The 16,023-nt window shown below is 43.9% G+C and overlaps 3 protein-coding genes across 7 annotated transcripts in view; 1 reads left to right on the top strand and 2 right to left on the bottom strand.

The window, feature by feature from the left end:
• The first annotated feature begins 299 nt into the window (after positions 1–299).
• On the top strand, positions 300–1,229 carry LOC6561250. Of its 2 annotated transcripts, none has more exons than XM_043216419.1 (4): positions 300–402; positions 512–681; positions 738–905; positions 973–1,229. In XM_043216419.1, the coding sequence occupies exons 1-4, from the start codon at positions 399–401 to the stop codon at positions 1,120–1,122; spliced, it is 492 nt and encodes a 163-aa protein (XP_043072354.1). In that variant the 5' UTR covers positions 300–398; the 3' UTR covers positions 1,123–1,229. The 2 variants fall into 2 exon arrangements, with proteins under 2 accessions (XP_043072354.1, XP_001987650.2); XM_001987614.2 differs by having other exon boundaries at positions 479–681.
• The window catches only part of LOC6561249 (neogenin), a 44,418-nt gene continuing 29,537 nt past the window's right edge, over positions 1,143–16,023 (bottom strand). The window contains exons 2-10 of one of the 4 annotated variants that reach the window (XM_032734113.2): positions 7,610–8,803; positions 6,100–6,745; positions 5,748–6,030; positions 5,482–5,691; positions 4,085–5,415; positions 3,696–3,946; positions 3,444–3,627; positions 2,376–2,533; positions 1,143–2,305 (exon numbers count right to left, since the gene is read on the bottom strand). In XM_032734113.2, the coding sequence (XP_032590004.1) occupies positions 2,076–2,305; positions 2,376–2,533; positions 3,444–3,627; positions 3,696–3,946; positions 4,085–5,415; positions 5,482–5,691; positions 5,748–6,030; positions 6,100–6,745; positions 7,610–8,803 (4,487 nt within the window). In that variant the 3' untranslated portion in view covers positions 1,143–2,075. The remainder of the gene's footprint in view (positions 2,306–2,375; positions 2,534–3,443; positions 3,628–3,695; positions 3,947–4,084; positions 5,416–5,481; positions 5,692–5,747; positions 6,031–6,099; positions 6,746–7,609; positions 8,804–16,023) is intronic. The other 3 variants (XM_001987613.3, XM_032734116.2, XM_032734117.2) reach the window with 3 other exon arrangements.
• Positions 2,561–3,420, bottom strand: LOC116804957. The gene has a single exon (XM_032734118.1). The coding sequence runs from the start codon at positions 3,031–3,033 to the stop codon at positions 2,659–2,661; it is 375 nt and encodes a 124-aa protein (XP_032590009.1). The 5' UTR covers positions 3,034–3,420; the 3' UTR covers positions 2,561–2,658.

Genomic DNA, 16,023 nt, shown 5'->3' with positions numbered 1-16,023 from the left:
TCTGGAAAAACGCAACTCTTTCCGACATCCTTAAAGCTAGAGCCTTGAAGCTTGGAAATTAGGTTTCTACGTCTACTTGGAGGCTAGGAAATCGATAAAATATCCCACAATTTGAAAGCTACTGTCACTAAATTTTGTTGTTTAGAGCAAAAGGTTACCAAACAGGGAAGATATATTACAAGGAGGCTCCTTCAAAGATCGGTATTTCTCTCTACATCCGCTCTGTTCTGTGGCATCTGTTTTTTGATGGTCTTAGTATCAGAGTATTGAGCAGTTGGTTATGCTCGAGTGCAAGTTTTTAAAATGTTTAATTTGAATAATAATAAATTCCTTTATCGATAATACAGTTGATAAGTCTAGTGAAATCAGTGAACCTCAACTGTTTAATTATCTGAACAATGGGTAAATATAAATGATATTACATACTCGACGATTGTCATTAGTGAGCGAAATATAATGAAGTCCACAACTTGGCTAGCTTGGTTTAGTGTAACGGTGCTTCTGTTGCTAGAATCGGTCGATTGTGGAAAACCGAAATCCCGGTTTAACAATCTTAAGTGCGAGTCATATGATCTAGCCTTTTCAAAATTCAAGAAGTGCAAGCTTAATGTTGTCGGTAGGGGTGTTGTTGCCTTGAATGTGTACATCAATTTGTTCAAAGTGCCGATCTACAATGTGAATGTGAGTGTTTTAATTTAAATAATTAGCTGTGTGTATAATAAATAATCCTTGTGCAGATTAACTGGAGCTTTTGGCGCCGATACAATACTTTCCAACCATTTCTGTACAATATCAGCTCCAATTTCTGTGAACTCGTCGCACATCCGAACATGTTCACATTTGAGGGACTTGTGCTCAAGGCAATCATGACACGCTCCAATTTAAATCACACTTGTCCCTATGATGTGAGTTTGTTTGCACTTCAAAATGTGGAGTTTTATCTTTTGACAGATCGTTTATTTATAATACCAGCACGATATCATTATTGATAATTTGGTGTTCTACGATGGATTCCTAAATTCGCTGCCATTGCCACAAGGCGAGTACAAAGTAAAATTGCTTTTTGCTGCGGATAAAATCTGGAGACTTATGGTCGAAGTGTACATCCTGAGGGAAGAATAAGTCGAAAAACAAAATCATAATTGATTTTTTATACAATTTCATTTTTATTATGCAAATCTCACAACTTGCTCACAAAATTTGGTGGCAAATAAAACAAATACATTTTAGTGCATTAAGTTTTTGGATTTGAATTGAATTGAGTTGAATTGAGAGAATATTGTGCATAGCAATATGATCAAATTTCATGAAAATTTCGTTCAATTGCCTGACAATAAAATACAAAATGAAAACACATGCTTTTAGACATTGAATTTTGAACACATCAAAATACGATACAAAAAATGAAGTCGGATTTCTTATAGATAACATTACATATATGCATACTCGTATAGTAGTTAAATATTAAATGCTCTGCTGGCTTTACTAAGGGATTACAGTCTAGAATGTTCGTCGTATTGTAAGCTTAAGTATTTAGGAGTTGTAACAAATTAAAATGAATGAATGAAAGTCAAGAAATGGCACGTCTTAAAACTCAAAACTAAACGAATGCTACATAATTCGAATGTTTTGTTTTGATTGTTTAGTTATTATAATAATGTTTTGAAGACTTGACATATATTTGATGAGACTTAGCTTAGATGCTTGTAAGATGGCTCCGATGATGCATGCATTGTGTTGTCTGTGTTTGTTTAATGTATAGTTGAATGTTAAATATGGTATTTGCTTAAGAGTAGGTTCCATAAATATGCCACTGACTGTGAGAGATAGAGAGTCCTTTCGCACATTATGCATTACAATTAACTATGCTAAGTGCTAATTAGATATATCTATATATATTTATATGGCGTCGCTTCTATTTACATATTTCGCACATGGCACTCACTAGAAACAAAAAAATTAAATCAAAATTTGATTACCAAACCAAGAAACTAAACATGAAACTAAAATAAAATAAACAATTAACATTGCGAACATTGTTTGAATCCAGCTAATACTTTTGGCCTGCTGCAGTGTTAACACTCAAACTCGTTGGCCGTTATGGCGCTCAGATCCTTCATTAGGCCCTCCAGATTGGCCATCTCTTGGTTCAATTCCTCGGTGGATGTGCTGGGCGCCAGTCTTTGTATCTCATCGGTGGAATGCGCCACAGAGCTGCCGCCCTGCAAGCGATTGGGTGTGGCAGCCGAGAACGAGGGCTTCTTATAGGGCGATTGATTTTGTGGACGTATTGTGACAGCAGGAGCTATAAAATGAAAAGAAAATGTCAAGGATTAGCTAAAGTCGACCTTTTGTGTATTGCATTTGCCACTTACTGTGCTTGTTGATGGGCGTGGTTACGCCTGTGGGCGGCGGACCAGGCACACTAAAACTTTTAAGCGGATGTCCGCGCTTATTGCTCTCAATGGTGGAAACACAGCCATTGCCAGCAGCCCCACCTCCGCCCGCTGTGCCGCTCGTGTAGCCAGCATTGCTGTTAGAAAAAGAAAAGAAAGCGAGCACGTGCCGAGCAAAAAATGGGTTAATTAGTTATTATTTTACAAAAAAAAATTACGAAAATGAAATTGAGAAACACTGAATCTCTAGCGAAATGAATGATTAGCTGCGCTGGCTGCCCAGAAAGTGGAGCAAGCGCGCCTGCTGAACCTGCTGAGCCTCGGCAGCCAGCTGCATGTACGGCTGACGATCGACGATGCTCATCTGGCGCCACGCGTGCATCGCTAGATTGGTGACTGCTGCCGAAGTGCGCGTAGTGTAGACTCCTTTGAGATGATGGTTAATCAGTAAGGTGTCCAGCCGAAACTTGTTTAGGTAATTGAGAAACGCAGATGGTGAGGCCATCAAAAGCAACTGCTGCCGCACATAGCCGGGCAGCGTTCCTTGGTCTAGGTGGAGCTCACGACCTGTGTGACCCGGCATCAAATCCACAGCAACACTGGGATCGATGCGTCCCCAACGCGTTCGATTACACATTCTTTTTCGAATTTCTGGTGTGAGTTCCAAAATACGGTCCAACTTTCGATGAATTTTGATTTCAAATAAAAAACTGATCGCCTGCTATTCATACTTGGATTTTATGGATCTTTGGGGTTTATTTTTGAACCCTTGCATGTCGGTAATTGGATTGGACAGGACACCATGACAAATTTTAATCATAATAATTTCCACTGACTTTTCTCGTATAATAATTGCGAATTGACTTCGGATTGTGGCAGCTTAAGAAGCTTCAATTATTTCTTTAAGCATCTGGGTGAAGTTGGATTAGAAATTTTGACTTCGCGGTCAAACTTCAGCTCAAAGAATGATCGATGTGTCGTCAAGTCAAAATGCTGGTCGACTTGGCAGTAAATATATAAAATCCATTACAATTAATAATAACCTACCAGAAGTTGGCATCGTAGCCACCGTATGGGTGCTCTGGTGTCTGGGCCAGCGAATTGTTTTGCGGCTGTGTGAGACTCTGCTGGGAGAGACCCGTCTCCATGGTCATGTGGGAGCGATTCTGATGATTGTACTGGGTGCGCGGATACTGCGGTCGCTCCATGGTCGAGTTCATTGACGTAGCTGCTAGTTGAGAGACATTAGGGAGGATTAGGATTAAGCTGCACTCAACAGTCGGCTGGATTTCAACTCACTCATATAATTGGCTGGGTAGGCGCGCTTGTCCAGCGAGTTGGTCACATGCGCCGGCACCGGAGTCTCCACCTCGTACTCGCTGCTGTGCACCACGGAGCGTGGCAGCGTCAAGGCGCCGCTGCTGGAGGCATTATCGCTGCAAACAGGCGTCGCACTGTGCAGACTCTTGTCAATGTTCTTCAGTTCCATTTGATCGTGATGTATCCATAGATCCGGTGGCTTGGGTACACCCACATTGTTCTTCTGGTAGCTGTGGAGATTCAAAACAAATTTAAAACAAATTAATATTTTTAATAGTTTGATCAACTATGAATCATAAAGGGTTACAACTTGGATGACTTCAGCTCTACAACTTTGGGAGCCGCTAACTTCTCAATCTGTTGTTTACCTCTTCTTGGTGTGCTCTGGGGAGGATTGCGGCTTCCGGCGACAGACCAGCAGTAGAACCAACAACAATATGAGGAGAACGAGAATCGTTCCACCGACGATGAGGTACAATAGATTTTGATTATCAATGCCGTGGGCGATGGTGTCCGCCTCCTGCATGATGACTGCGGCGCTGGTCGTGAATGCCACCAGGGCGGAGAAGGGGGCATTGCTGCTGCCCTTGGTGGTGCGTGCCTGCACCTTAAAGTAGTAGGTAGTGTAGGGTTTCAGGTTGGGCAACATCAGCATTGTCTCCTCGCCGGCGAACGCCTCAATGGACCAGTCCCGATCCCGTTTCGTCGTGTCTGTCGTATAGTAAATATTATAGCCAGTGATCTGACCCACTGTATGCTTTGGTTGCAGCCACTGTACGATGACATTGTGCGGATTCTGTTCGTCGAGGCGGACGCTGAGCTCCCGCGGTGGCGTCACTGGCACATTCTGATAGGTGCTGTTCAGGACGGACATGGACCAGGCGGATTCGCGTCGACCCTTCACGACCTTGACGGCAAACTCGTATTGCGTGTTCGGACGGAGATCGTTGATCATGTAGTTTAGATCGCTGGTGTTGTGGTAGCGATACCGATTGGAGCCAGTGATGCCATAGCTGATGGTGTAGTGACGATTGTCGGTCACATGCTGGTTCTTATTGAGCATCGTGTCGATCCAGTAGACGACAATCGACGAGCTCGACATGGTAATGGCGCGCAGGCCGACGGGCACCTCCAGCGGCACTGGTACATCCAGCGGTTCATCGTCGCGCGTCTTAATGTTATCATAGATGGGTGGGCCATCGCCTTTGACATTGCGTGCTCGCAGCGAGACGACATACTCCATATTGGATTCGAGATTCTTGAGCACATGGTAGCGTTCCGTTTCCTTCAGCTCGATGGTGTTCTCATCGGGTATGCCCCGACCCCAGCCCAAAACATAGTTGCGTATCTTGATCTCCGGCTGCTGCGGTGGCCCCCAGTGCAGTCCGATATTATCGGCACCAGGATGTATATTTATCCAGACGGGCTTGCCCGGCACCTGCGTCTCATCCAGATCATTCTCCAGTGTATTCGCACGATACCATTCGGTAAATGGCCCCGATCCGTTCACAGTCATTGCAGCAATCTTCACCTGATACTCGGCGTTGCGATCCAGTGTGTTCAACTCAAAGTAGCGTATGTTCGCCGGGGTACTCTTTGCTTGCGGCGCATCCTTATACTTGCGATAGCGTATCTTATAGCCGGTTATCTGACCATTGCAATCCTCCTCCGCTGGCGGCTCCCAGTGCACAGTAATGGACTAAGGAAGAGATAAGAGGAAAAGGATTAAAATAGATCCACATTACGAGATGGTTGGAATACTTACGCTTGAGCTGGTCACCTCCAGTGTGACATTGTTGGGCGGCTCTGAGGGCGTTGAGGAATAGGTTTTAACCTTCAGCTCGGCGGACGGATCACCCATGCCGTTGTGATTGAAGGGCACCACGCTGATCACATAGTCTGTGAAGGGACGCAGCTCCGTGAGCACCAGCTCCAGCGACATGCTGTCATTGTACAGATCTGCACCGCTATCGTTCTGTGAATGAAGTCAGAATTATGATGTGCTGCTAGGGCCAAGTTGAGTTCACCTACCTCGGAGTAGTAGACACGATACTTGAGTATCTCGCCATTTGTCACCGTGGGCGGTTGCCAGTGCACGAAGATCTCCTTGTGATTACGGGCATAGGCGTCCACATTGCGCGGCGGCCCGGCAATGTTCACCTCGGGCTGTGTGCTCGCCTCCAGTGGTAGGGAGGATTCACCCATGCCAAAGTTGGTGTTGGCTACAACACGGAACTGATAGGTTCTGCCTGGCAACAGCGATTGTATGCTGACCTGTTGATCCTCGTGTGATTTGGTCACAATCTTTTGCTCGCTACGGACACGAATGAAGATTAACAACTGATCCAAGAATAGAGGAGGGTCGAAGCGAGGTCAAACTTACCGTTCGCTGTTGTTCATGCGATAGTAGACGGTGTAGGAGACGACCTCGTTGGCATTCTGCTGCGGCTCCTGCCAGCTGAGCGTCACGAAACGCGGCTTCACAATCTGCGCGACTAGGCTGCGTGGTGCACCAGGCAGGCGGGCCAGGAGACCACTGCTTAAGGGCTTCACATCACTGGTGGAGATGTCCTCGCCGGCTGTTGAATCTGTTAAGGCAAAATTGGATTTTGGGGACATTTGTTGCTGTTGCTGTAGTTGGGCTTTGTTCTTGTGCCTCTGCGGCCAGGAGGCGCTCACATCTTCATCGTCATCGTTATAGTCATTGTCTGCGTCTTCGTCATCGTCATCGTTGTCATTCTCGTCATTGCTCTGGCGTCGCAGTGCACTGATCTCAATCGGCTCAAAGATGCGATCATTTAATGGCTGCTCGACGGGTCGTGCAAATTTGCGTAAATTGCGACGGACGGTCTCCTCGGACCTGTCCTCCCCATAGTTGTCATAGTAGTCGCTGCCACCGGATTTGGTGCGCAGCTCACCCGAGTTGTACGGTCGTCGTCGTTTATTGTTGTTATTATAGTTGTAGTTGATGTCTGGACTATGCAAGGATTTGGTGGTCTGGCCTTGAGTTTTGCGTTGTTTGGTTTTGGCTTTGGATTCGGAGTGGAGAGGGATTCGGGATTGGAGATTCATATTTTTTTTTGTGGATGTGGAAATAATGAGGAATGGACAAAAACAAGTGAATAAACAATAAGTTAATAAATTAATCGATAATAAATAAAAGGAAATTATCTTAATTCGCTTTCTGACTACAACATAGCCGAACCTTTAAACAAAAACTGTGGGCAACTATACTGCAGAAGTGGAGGTATTTGCTATACACTGTGCAAAATAGTTAGTGCAAATAGTTAGTTTAGTGACTAATATACATTCATCATTATTTTGTTCCTTTTAGGCTGTCAGTAGCAAAAAGCAGATAATTCTGCTTCCATGTTTTCTTTGCAAATTATCATATTTATTTTCTATTTCACAATTTGGGCCTAAGGACGAGAAATATACACCGAATATAAGTGGGGGACTACAATTAATTGCCAGGGGATATTTAGATACTGTAGATACCACGTAATACTTTATAAACATTGCGTTTTTTTCATGTCAAAATTCGACTTAAAAGGTCATCAAACTTATTGCGGAGAAAGCGAATTAAGCACCTCAACGAAATTAACAAAGTTTATAAACTATAACAAACACATACACACAATTTATATATATATATATATACATATATATCTTTTTTTTACAGTACATGAAATTATTTTACAATAGCTGTGGGAATTTCAAGGTTGGGGATAGGCGTTAATTTCGTTAATTGAGTTTGTACATTTGGAGATCTCGAGAGAGAGAGAGAGAGAGGGGAAGGGGGAGGCACCAATTGCGTAAGCCGGAGCATAGATTACTGGACACCAAGTTAGCTCTACAACTACATACATATTTAGGTACATTGTGGAACTTACCTCCTGGGGCCACGACACGCAGACGCGCTGAGGCCTGAACGCTGCCGGCGGGATTGGTGCCGACGCACTGGAACATGCCGGCGTCGGAGTAGAGCAGTCCACGGATGCGCAGATTGTGTCCGTTGACGAACTGCATGTACTCGTTGGGCGTGATGACATCGCCGTTCTTGAGCCAGCGTATCGTGGGCTTGGGCTTGCCATGGATGGCACACTCCAGATTGAGCACCTCCTTCTCCGATGCGGTCTTGTCGCGTGGCGCCTGAATGAACTTGGGCGGCACCTGCACCTGCACGGTGGCCTGTGCGTCCAGAGAGTCAACGGTGTTGCTGGCCCGACACTGATAGTTGCCCGAATCGATGTCCTCGGCGCCAGAGATCTGCAGAGAACCGGTGCCGGTGATGGAGAAACGTGAATCGAGATGATTTAGATCCAGTTCCTCGCCGTTGCGCAACCACTTGATTTGCGGCTTGGGCACACCATTCGCCACACAGTCCAGGGTAACAGTTTCGCCCTCGCTGACCGTTTTCGGGGAGGGGCCAACAAGGAATGACGGTGCCACTGCATGGTCCGTGCCCGCCTCCAAGGGTTTCTTGAGGTTCAGATTGGTTTTGCTGCTCAGCTTGTAGACACTGCCCGAGGTCACGTTGCACTGATAGGCACCTCGATCGCTGGCACTGACCTCGTCAATCTCGAGTGCGCCATTTGGCAGCACCACCATCCGCAACTTGTCCACCGGCAGTGGCATATCATCCTTGTACCACTGCACCGTATGCTTCACTCCCGGCTGCCACACATACTCGCCCACCATGCACCTGAAATAGGCTGTCTGACCGGGCAGTAGATACGTCTCAATGAAGTCCTGATTTAGTTCCGGCTGGCGGGCGATCGCCACCAGGGCTGGACGGCTGAGCACGCTGCCGATGCCCTCGGCAGTCAGTAGACACTGATAGGCGCCAGTCAAGCCGCGATTCTCCTCCACGGAGCTAATGTACAGGGAGCCGTTCTTCAGCTGTGTACGAAAAGTATCCCCTACAACGCCCAAATCCTGGCCATCGGGTCCGCGCCAGCGAATACTTGTCGGCGGCGCCGTCAGCGTTGTCTTGCCCTTGACAAAGGCTTTGCCGACGCACTGCAGCAACACCGAGTGGCCCTCGGGCACCACAGAATCCTGCGGCTCCAGCGTGAACGTGAGTGCTACAAAGAAACAATGAGAAAGAGAGAATAAGTTGATGTTTGTTGTTGTTGCTGTAGTCAAGCAGAAGTCACCCCCACATGGTTGACTGGCTGACCCGGTCGGAGCACGCGCGCTCACTTCAGACGCAATCTGTCAACTTGAATAATTAAAGCTGCAAAAGTCGCTCCTAGCAACCCCGACACCCATTCCCTTCCACCGCTCTCTGTCGCCTTCTCAACACGCCCTTGGGGCAGACAAATATTTGCATTTCCACTTTGGCCCCAGTCCTTGAAAGGCTGCCATTGCTGCCAATGAATATCTAACATACTTTAAGGGCTACAACGCCAGGAATCGAAGCCCGAGACTAAGCCTTGAGCAGGCCGAACTAACGATGCTTCAGTGTTGGCACTTTGGCAGCAACAAGCTGGAAATTAGCTACAATTGAGCATTAAAAGATATCTCAACAGTTAGCTATCTATAGAATTTGATAGATTTATTTAGTTTATTTGTTTAAAATATTTATGACAGGGTTATTAGTCTTCATAACATTATTGTAGTTGACCGTTGCTTTGTATCGCGTGGTTATGGTTTTCTGTAAGTCTACATCTGGTTGCCATCGATTTGATCTTGGCCTTATAAAGCAGTGGTTAACGTTTTTTTTTAGCTTTATCTTAAGGAATATATTTCCTTTAAATTACATTTGTAAATCCTAGTTCCCTAGTATAATTAAAAGAGCATTTCATTAGGAAAAACAACTCTTTTGCACCCACTTACTTTTTGTAGACTCTGACATTTTTCTAAGAAATGCTTTGAACATTTTTGAACAGCACTTGTCGCCGCTCAACTTAGTGCCACATTACAGCTAAATAAGCAGTGCTTTAGCCCCATTATTTTGACATGCTGCGACAGCATCGCCTTTTAAATTATATATGTATGTATATAGGTACATTTGAGTAGCATTAATTAGGCATCAAGGAGTTGGACAGATTCTGTGCAATGCGGCAGCTTTCATAATTTACAAAATTTATCCAGCTGTGCAAATGAGTGGCACAATGCACAGGCTGCTGCTGCTGCTGCTGCAGGTGAAGTAACTGGCAAAATGGGGTTCATTGGCTGCCTGCCACCACCCGCACCACTTAGCAGGAAAAGAGACTCCATCGTGAGTATGCGAGAACAAGTACTAATATGTTGACCGCACGTGAACTCAACTTGCAACTGGCACTTGCATTCGCATTCACATTCGCATTCGCATTCGCCTTCGCAGCCACAGTCACAGCCAGAATCGCAACCTTTTGAGTTTGGCCTGTGTGCGAGGTATGCTGGCAATTTGCGTGCTTTGTTTTACTTCCGCCTCGTTTCAGGTTCCGCACTGAAGTTAACCAAGTTTACGAGGCGTGCTGGGCTGGCTGTCTGCATGGGTTGAGGGCCGGCTTCTACTGCTCCGACTTTATTGGGATCTCGAACTGATGGATGCCCCGACATAATAACAGAACGGACGGAGAACAACGTAGCCAACTACTTAACGGGTCCTGTAGCTAATGGCAAGCCGAGAAATTGTCGCATTTCTTTACTCATTGATTGCCGCAATTTTTTACTCTCGCTTTAATTTTCATTTGCATTTTCATTTCCATTTCCAACTCAATCTGAATTTCTATTTCATTTCTGTCTGGCTCATATTCAGCTGCTGCTGGTGGGAAGCCATGCATTTAAAGTCCCGACGTGTGGCTTTTATGGTTATTGCTCTGCTCGCTTTAGTGAAGTTTCCTCTCGCCTTTCGTTGTTGGCCTTTTGGTGGTTTTATATGAGCCCCACGACTCTTTGGCTGTCGTATTTCTCGCCTTTCACTCGACCCCTGTGAATTTGCTCACAGTTTGTCATACGAGACATGACCCTAAGTTTTTTTTATGCAGACACCCTGTAGAACATTAAATGTTAAACTGGGAATATAAAATCGTCGCTGACTATTTGTTGTAACCAGTCTTTCGTATTTTATTCGAAGAGTTAGTCAACAGCAGAGAGCAGAACGTGAACTTTGGGTTAATTAAATTAACTTTTAGTTACGAAATAATTAACTAGTGTACTTTTTAATTACTCACTCTATGAGGAGTGTTACATATTTACAGGGTATGCTTAAACTGTGCTACACTTTTCAGTCGGCTCTAACTAGCTTTTAGAGACGCCTTTTAGGCGCAGCTCCATCAGCTAAACACGTTGAATGCTGCTGGTCTGCACAGAGACCAAACATAACTGCTGTCTAACCCTTATAGGCCACTTGTCTCTCCCTCTCTCTTCCTCTCTCTCTGTGTTTCTCTCTCAGTCTTGTTAACATTTTACTTACTTTGCTCGTTGTGTTGCGTTCTGTTTGCCTACAGCTGCATTTTGATTGACATTTGCTCTGTGTTAAGTCTTACGTGTCTCTGGTATTGGATTTCAAACGAATTTTGAGTTCACTTTCCTTCGTGCTACCTGCACTTTTGTGGCACGTCTCAATTATGGGCCATCGGACCGGCCACGCCCGCATTTATGGCACAGCAACAACAACAACAACAACAATCATGCACAGGCAACAAGCAGGCAGGCGCAGCTGCATTTTGAATAATTTCAGAAATATGCCAATACATAAAACATAATGGCTGCTCTAAATCAAATAGAGACATCGCCACAATCAAAATTCGTAAAGCGGCGGGGCGCGTTCAATTAAAATGTTTTTATTGCTCGAATTGATTTTTATTGTCTTTCGCTGTATAGGTATGTACACATACATATATACATCTATACATACATACATACATACATATGTATGCATATTTATGCATTTCACATTTCCCAGATACAGACGCTGCCATAGATACGGCTACGGATCCAATTTCGAAAGTCAAATTGAGGTTATCTCTGTGGCAGCAGCTCCCGGAATTGTGTCAATTATTATTTTAGTGTTGCGCTGCAGTTCGAATTGGAATCGTGAAAAGCTCTTATCTCCTATTCTGTCTCTCTCTCTCTATCTATCTCTATCTGTCTCTCTCCCTGTTGCCAGTCGTAATAAAATGTAAAGGGCAGTTGACACGCCCACTAGCCTTGTGGCCATAAAATGCATTCGATGCAATCAATTATCAACATTATTTTTGTATGTCAAAATAAGCAACAAAATCAAAAACGAAATTTTAATTAAATGCTAATTGGATAAATCTTAACATCCAATAAGTGATTTGGGACGAGGGTGAAGGGGGCAGGGCACTTGAGAGCCATCTACCAATTTATATGCGTTTTTGCTTCAGCTGTCTGGTCTGGCCACAAATGAAGTTGCACACAAACTGAAACTTGCTCTTGGATCCGACCTGCTCCGCACTGCTCAGCATCATAATCAAATTTTGTAAATTTCGTATCGTCGCCATTAACAGGGCCTTTCACTTAACCCTCCTTACCCCTAGCTTACTCCGCCTCGACGGGTGCTCAGGAAACCGCATTGGCGCCGTGGCATATGGAAACTTTGTCGGCTGCCGCTTGTGTCGTTGGCAATTAAATGAGGCAAAACTTGCTGCTGGCTAATGCCACACTCAACTGCTTTAAGCCGTCTGTCTGTCTGTTTGGCTTCCTGTGCGGGTCTGTGGCTATAACTAAGTACGAGTTGCGCATGCAACTTCCTCCAGAGTGTATATAATGTTAAACTTTAAGTTCCCCATATCGTATGTGGTCTTCCTTAATCCGTAAACGCAAAGCTTGCGATTAAATCAAACTTTGCAGTTTTGTGTTTTTGATTTAAGCTTCAGAAAACTGTAACTTTCCTTCAACACAATAATTTCCATTTACTCTGCTTAATTTCGGCAAAAATTGCAGCTCGCAAAATGATCATAGAATTGTTTATATGTGTATACATTTTACTAAACTTTTGTTGTCCTTTGTTTTTGTGGCAACAAAAAAAAAAAGGTTTGTTGCATTATGCGATTACCCCCCATTTTCACCCTCCTTGCAGTCTGCCTCCACACAAACCAGCATTTTGTCAGAATTTGTTTTCTTTTTTTTTTTGTTTTGCATATTTTGCGCTTGAAAAGATTTGTTGTACATTTATCGAGGCAGTGTAGGCTGTAAAATATGTAAAAGCATAATGGACTACCAACCACCACGGCTCCGCGAGAGGGAGAAAGTGAGGGTCCTCCAAGCACACACACTCTTTCACCGTCTCCTCGGAGTTGTTTGGCAAATAGAAATGTTTACAACGCCAAATCCCAAAGCTGCTTTTGTATGCAAAGTCTTTAACAACGGGAAAAGTGCTTTAATTACTTTATTTTGTACATGGGAACAGTTCCCAAATGCCCCAGCAAACTGCAATAAATGGAAGAGTCAGCAAATTTTGGTATGTGGGCTCTCTCATATATCACACATAATCACATCACAGCCCGCCGGCTTTTATTTCACATTTCACATATTTCCCGACGCATCGTGGCGCAAATGGGCTGAGTAATATTTATTTTAATTAAGGAAATAAAAGCATATATAACTTATTGTGGAAAATATGAAAATATGATAATATTTATAATGGCCGTTGTTGTTTAATTGAGTTATCTCCTGCGTCAGCAAAAAAATCAACAACTGAGCAACTCCCCTGTTCCCACTTCCCACTTCCCCTGCCATGTTTCCTTTGTCGTTTTACGCTTTTTGGGTTTGCTTTAATTGTGCTGGCCTGAAGCCGTTGGCTGGCTCATTGAATCAAATTAAACAATTATAATTTAGACAGATTTATGCGCTCATTTCCCAGAAAAAAAAGCGTTCACTTTAAATTGAAGCCAAAGAAATTGAAAAGCCGAGCGAAATGAAAAAATGTGGAATACAATTTTTTGATTAAATATGCGTTTTGACTTAATTGACTTTAATTGTTCAAACCGTCGCAACTCAGGCAACTGAAACAACAACAACAAGATACACAAAATGTGCGAGTCACGCACAGCTTCAATTTACATAATATTAAGAAAAAAGTCTTGATTCGGTAAGTCCAACAAATGAAAATGCAAACCAAACAGCCACACACAAAATGTAACTTGTCCACAGTTTAGAGAAGTGCAAGCTGCGAGCGAAATTATTGCTAAGCGAGCAGAGCAGCGTTGCATGACAAACGTTTAAGAATGATGTGCAAAGAAGAGACTATATTTATATTGTGTGTTCGAAGAGCACGGGAGAGACAGAGAGAGAGAGAGAGAGAGAGAGAGAGAAATAAAGAGTTTGATAGAAAATATGTTGTCTCAAGCACTTAAGCAAAACTTTGAATATTTACAACAAAAAAACAATGTAAGCAATTTAACATTTTGGTACAGTTATGTGGACGGTGGACGGTGGACACACGCTGCCAGCATTCGTGACAGCCAGCACATCAGTCAGCTTGGCAACCAGTCAGTCTAGGCCAGTTTAAGGCCACGACCAGATCAGCGACCGCTTGCATCTACTTCTTCTACATCTCCTATATGGCGAAACAGCATGAATATTTATGATTTTCCAATGAATTTGCATATTTTACGATTTATCATTTGCAAGCGATAAAAAGCAACAACAACTGCAACTAGACAGCAACAGCTCCATCCATGTCTAGAGATCCACATCCAATCCAAGCCAGCAGCAACATGCAACATTTACTCTGGCAACACACAATATGCAAATGTTGTTGTCAAGCGGCGACAGCAACAAAACTAAACGATAAAAAAATTAGCAGTTTGTAAGAAAAACACTGTCGAAAACACACATACGCGCACAAAATTTGTGTCCAAAATGAGAAAACAGGCTTATTCCTTCTTTAACTGGATATTGGCCCGAAAAGTGTTGTTTTTTTCCTGCTTAAATCAATTGGCTAATTGCCAAGACTTTTTGTAGTTGGCTGCTGCACCAAGCTTATTACTTGCCCCAGTCACGCCAACGCCCACGCCCACGCCCACTGCCCTCCCTCCCAAGGCAACATAACAAAAAAAAAAAAAGAAAAACAATCAAATTTGCATATGGCTTAAAAGAGAAAACTGCAAAATTGCCAAAATGCAAAGCGTTTGACTCAAAACACGCAACTACGAAGCGCGCAATTAGCCAAAATTGTATGTACATTGTGAGTATGTGTGTGTGTGTGTGTGTGTGTGTATGTAATGCACAACAACAGCATTGGTAAATATTTAAAGAAGCAGCTAGCAAATATGCCTATCGCCTGGCAAAGATCTTGTGCTGAGAGAAAAGGCCATTAGAGCGGGCTAATGGTAGCACCTTTTAAGGTTAAATTGGGCAGACAGGCGCAGACTGGGGCGCAACGGGGGATGTGGGGCAGCTGGGTGACTAGTTTGTATGTGTGCCTGGTGCAAAAAGGAGTCGCTTATCGTTAGCAAAAAATTTATGCGCAGCAGCCGGCACTAAGGGTTAAAATGTGCCAATAAGCAACAAAAAGCAAAAACAAAATGCGGGCCAAATGCTTGAATCGTCTTGGCCAAAATCTACATAGAGCCAGGCACGCTGCACTCAATTGCATTTGCATTTGCATTTAGCCTGGCTAACGCCAACTCCAGCTGCTGCTGCTGCTGCTGTCTGAGCTCTATCGAGAAATGTGCATCGCACAAGCGCGACCCAAAGCCTTGGGCTCGGGCCCAAAACGCGGATACGGCCAAGAGTATTAGTTGGAGTCAGCGGCACAAGCTTCATCCATCGATTTCTCGCTGGGCTTGTGTTGATATTCCATTTGGTTAGCCAAACGAAATGAGCTAAAGTGAAGAAAATCAAAAAAAAAAAAAAACAAATAATGCAGCACAAAAAGTTGCTGGCGGATGTGTCTGCCACGTTGCACTACCTATCACCCTCCGCGCCTCTTTTTGGGGCATCGCCTCTCCTCGTTGTGCGTGTGAACTCGATTCGTTGACTTCGAATGGGCAGCGGCGTGTGAAATGCAGCCAAAGCCAGCTGCAATTCCAAATTGTGCATTGCCAAGTGCACAAGAGGAAACCAATTGCAATGAATTCCCTTCTCCTCTATATATATATATATATATATATATATAGATGCATATTTTATTAAGCTGGGAGCGGGATGGGGAGTGTAGAGAAATGCGACTTCTTTCAACGAGTGTAATCTGTTTTTTCAGCGACATTAAACGTTTAATGTTATGCAATTAAATTGAAAACTTATGATTATAACGATTACAGTTAACGTGATTAAAAAAATCAAAAAGAATGGAAACGAAAGCAGGAATAGTTAGATATAATGAATGTTAATTTAAGTATATAGC

Source organism: Drosophila grimshawi, unplaced genomic scaffold, assembly GCF_018153295.1.
Source record: "Drosophila grimshawi isolate 15287-2541.00 unplaced genomic scaffold, ASM1815329v1 contig_1369, whole genome shotgun sequence".
In the NCBI taxonomy this organism is placed as follows: domain Eukaryota; kingdom Metazoa; phylum Arthropoda; class Insecta; order Diptera; family Drosophilidae; genus Drosophila; species Drosophila grimshawi.
This window is presented reverse-complemented; position numbering and strand designations above follow the sequence as displayed.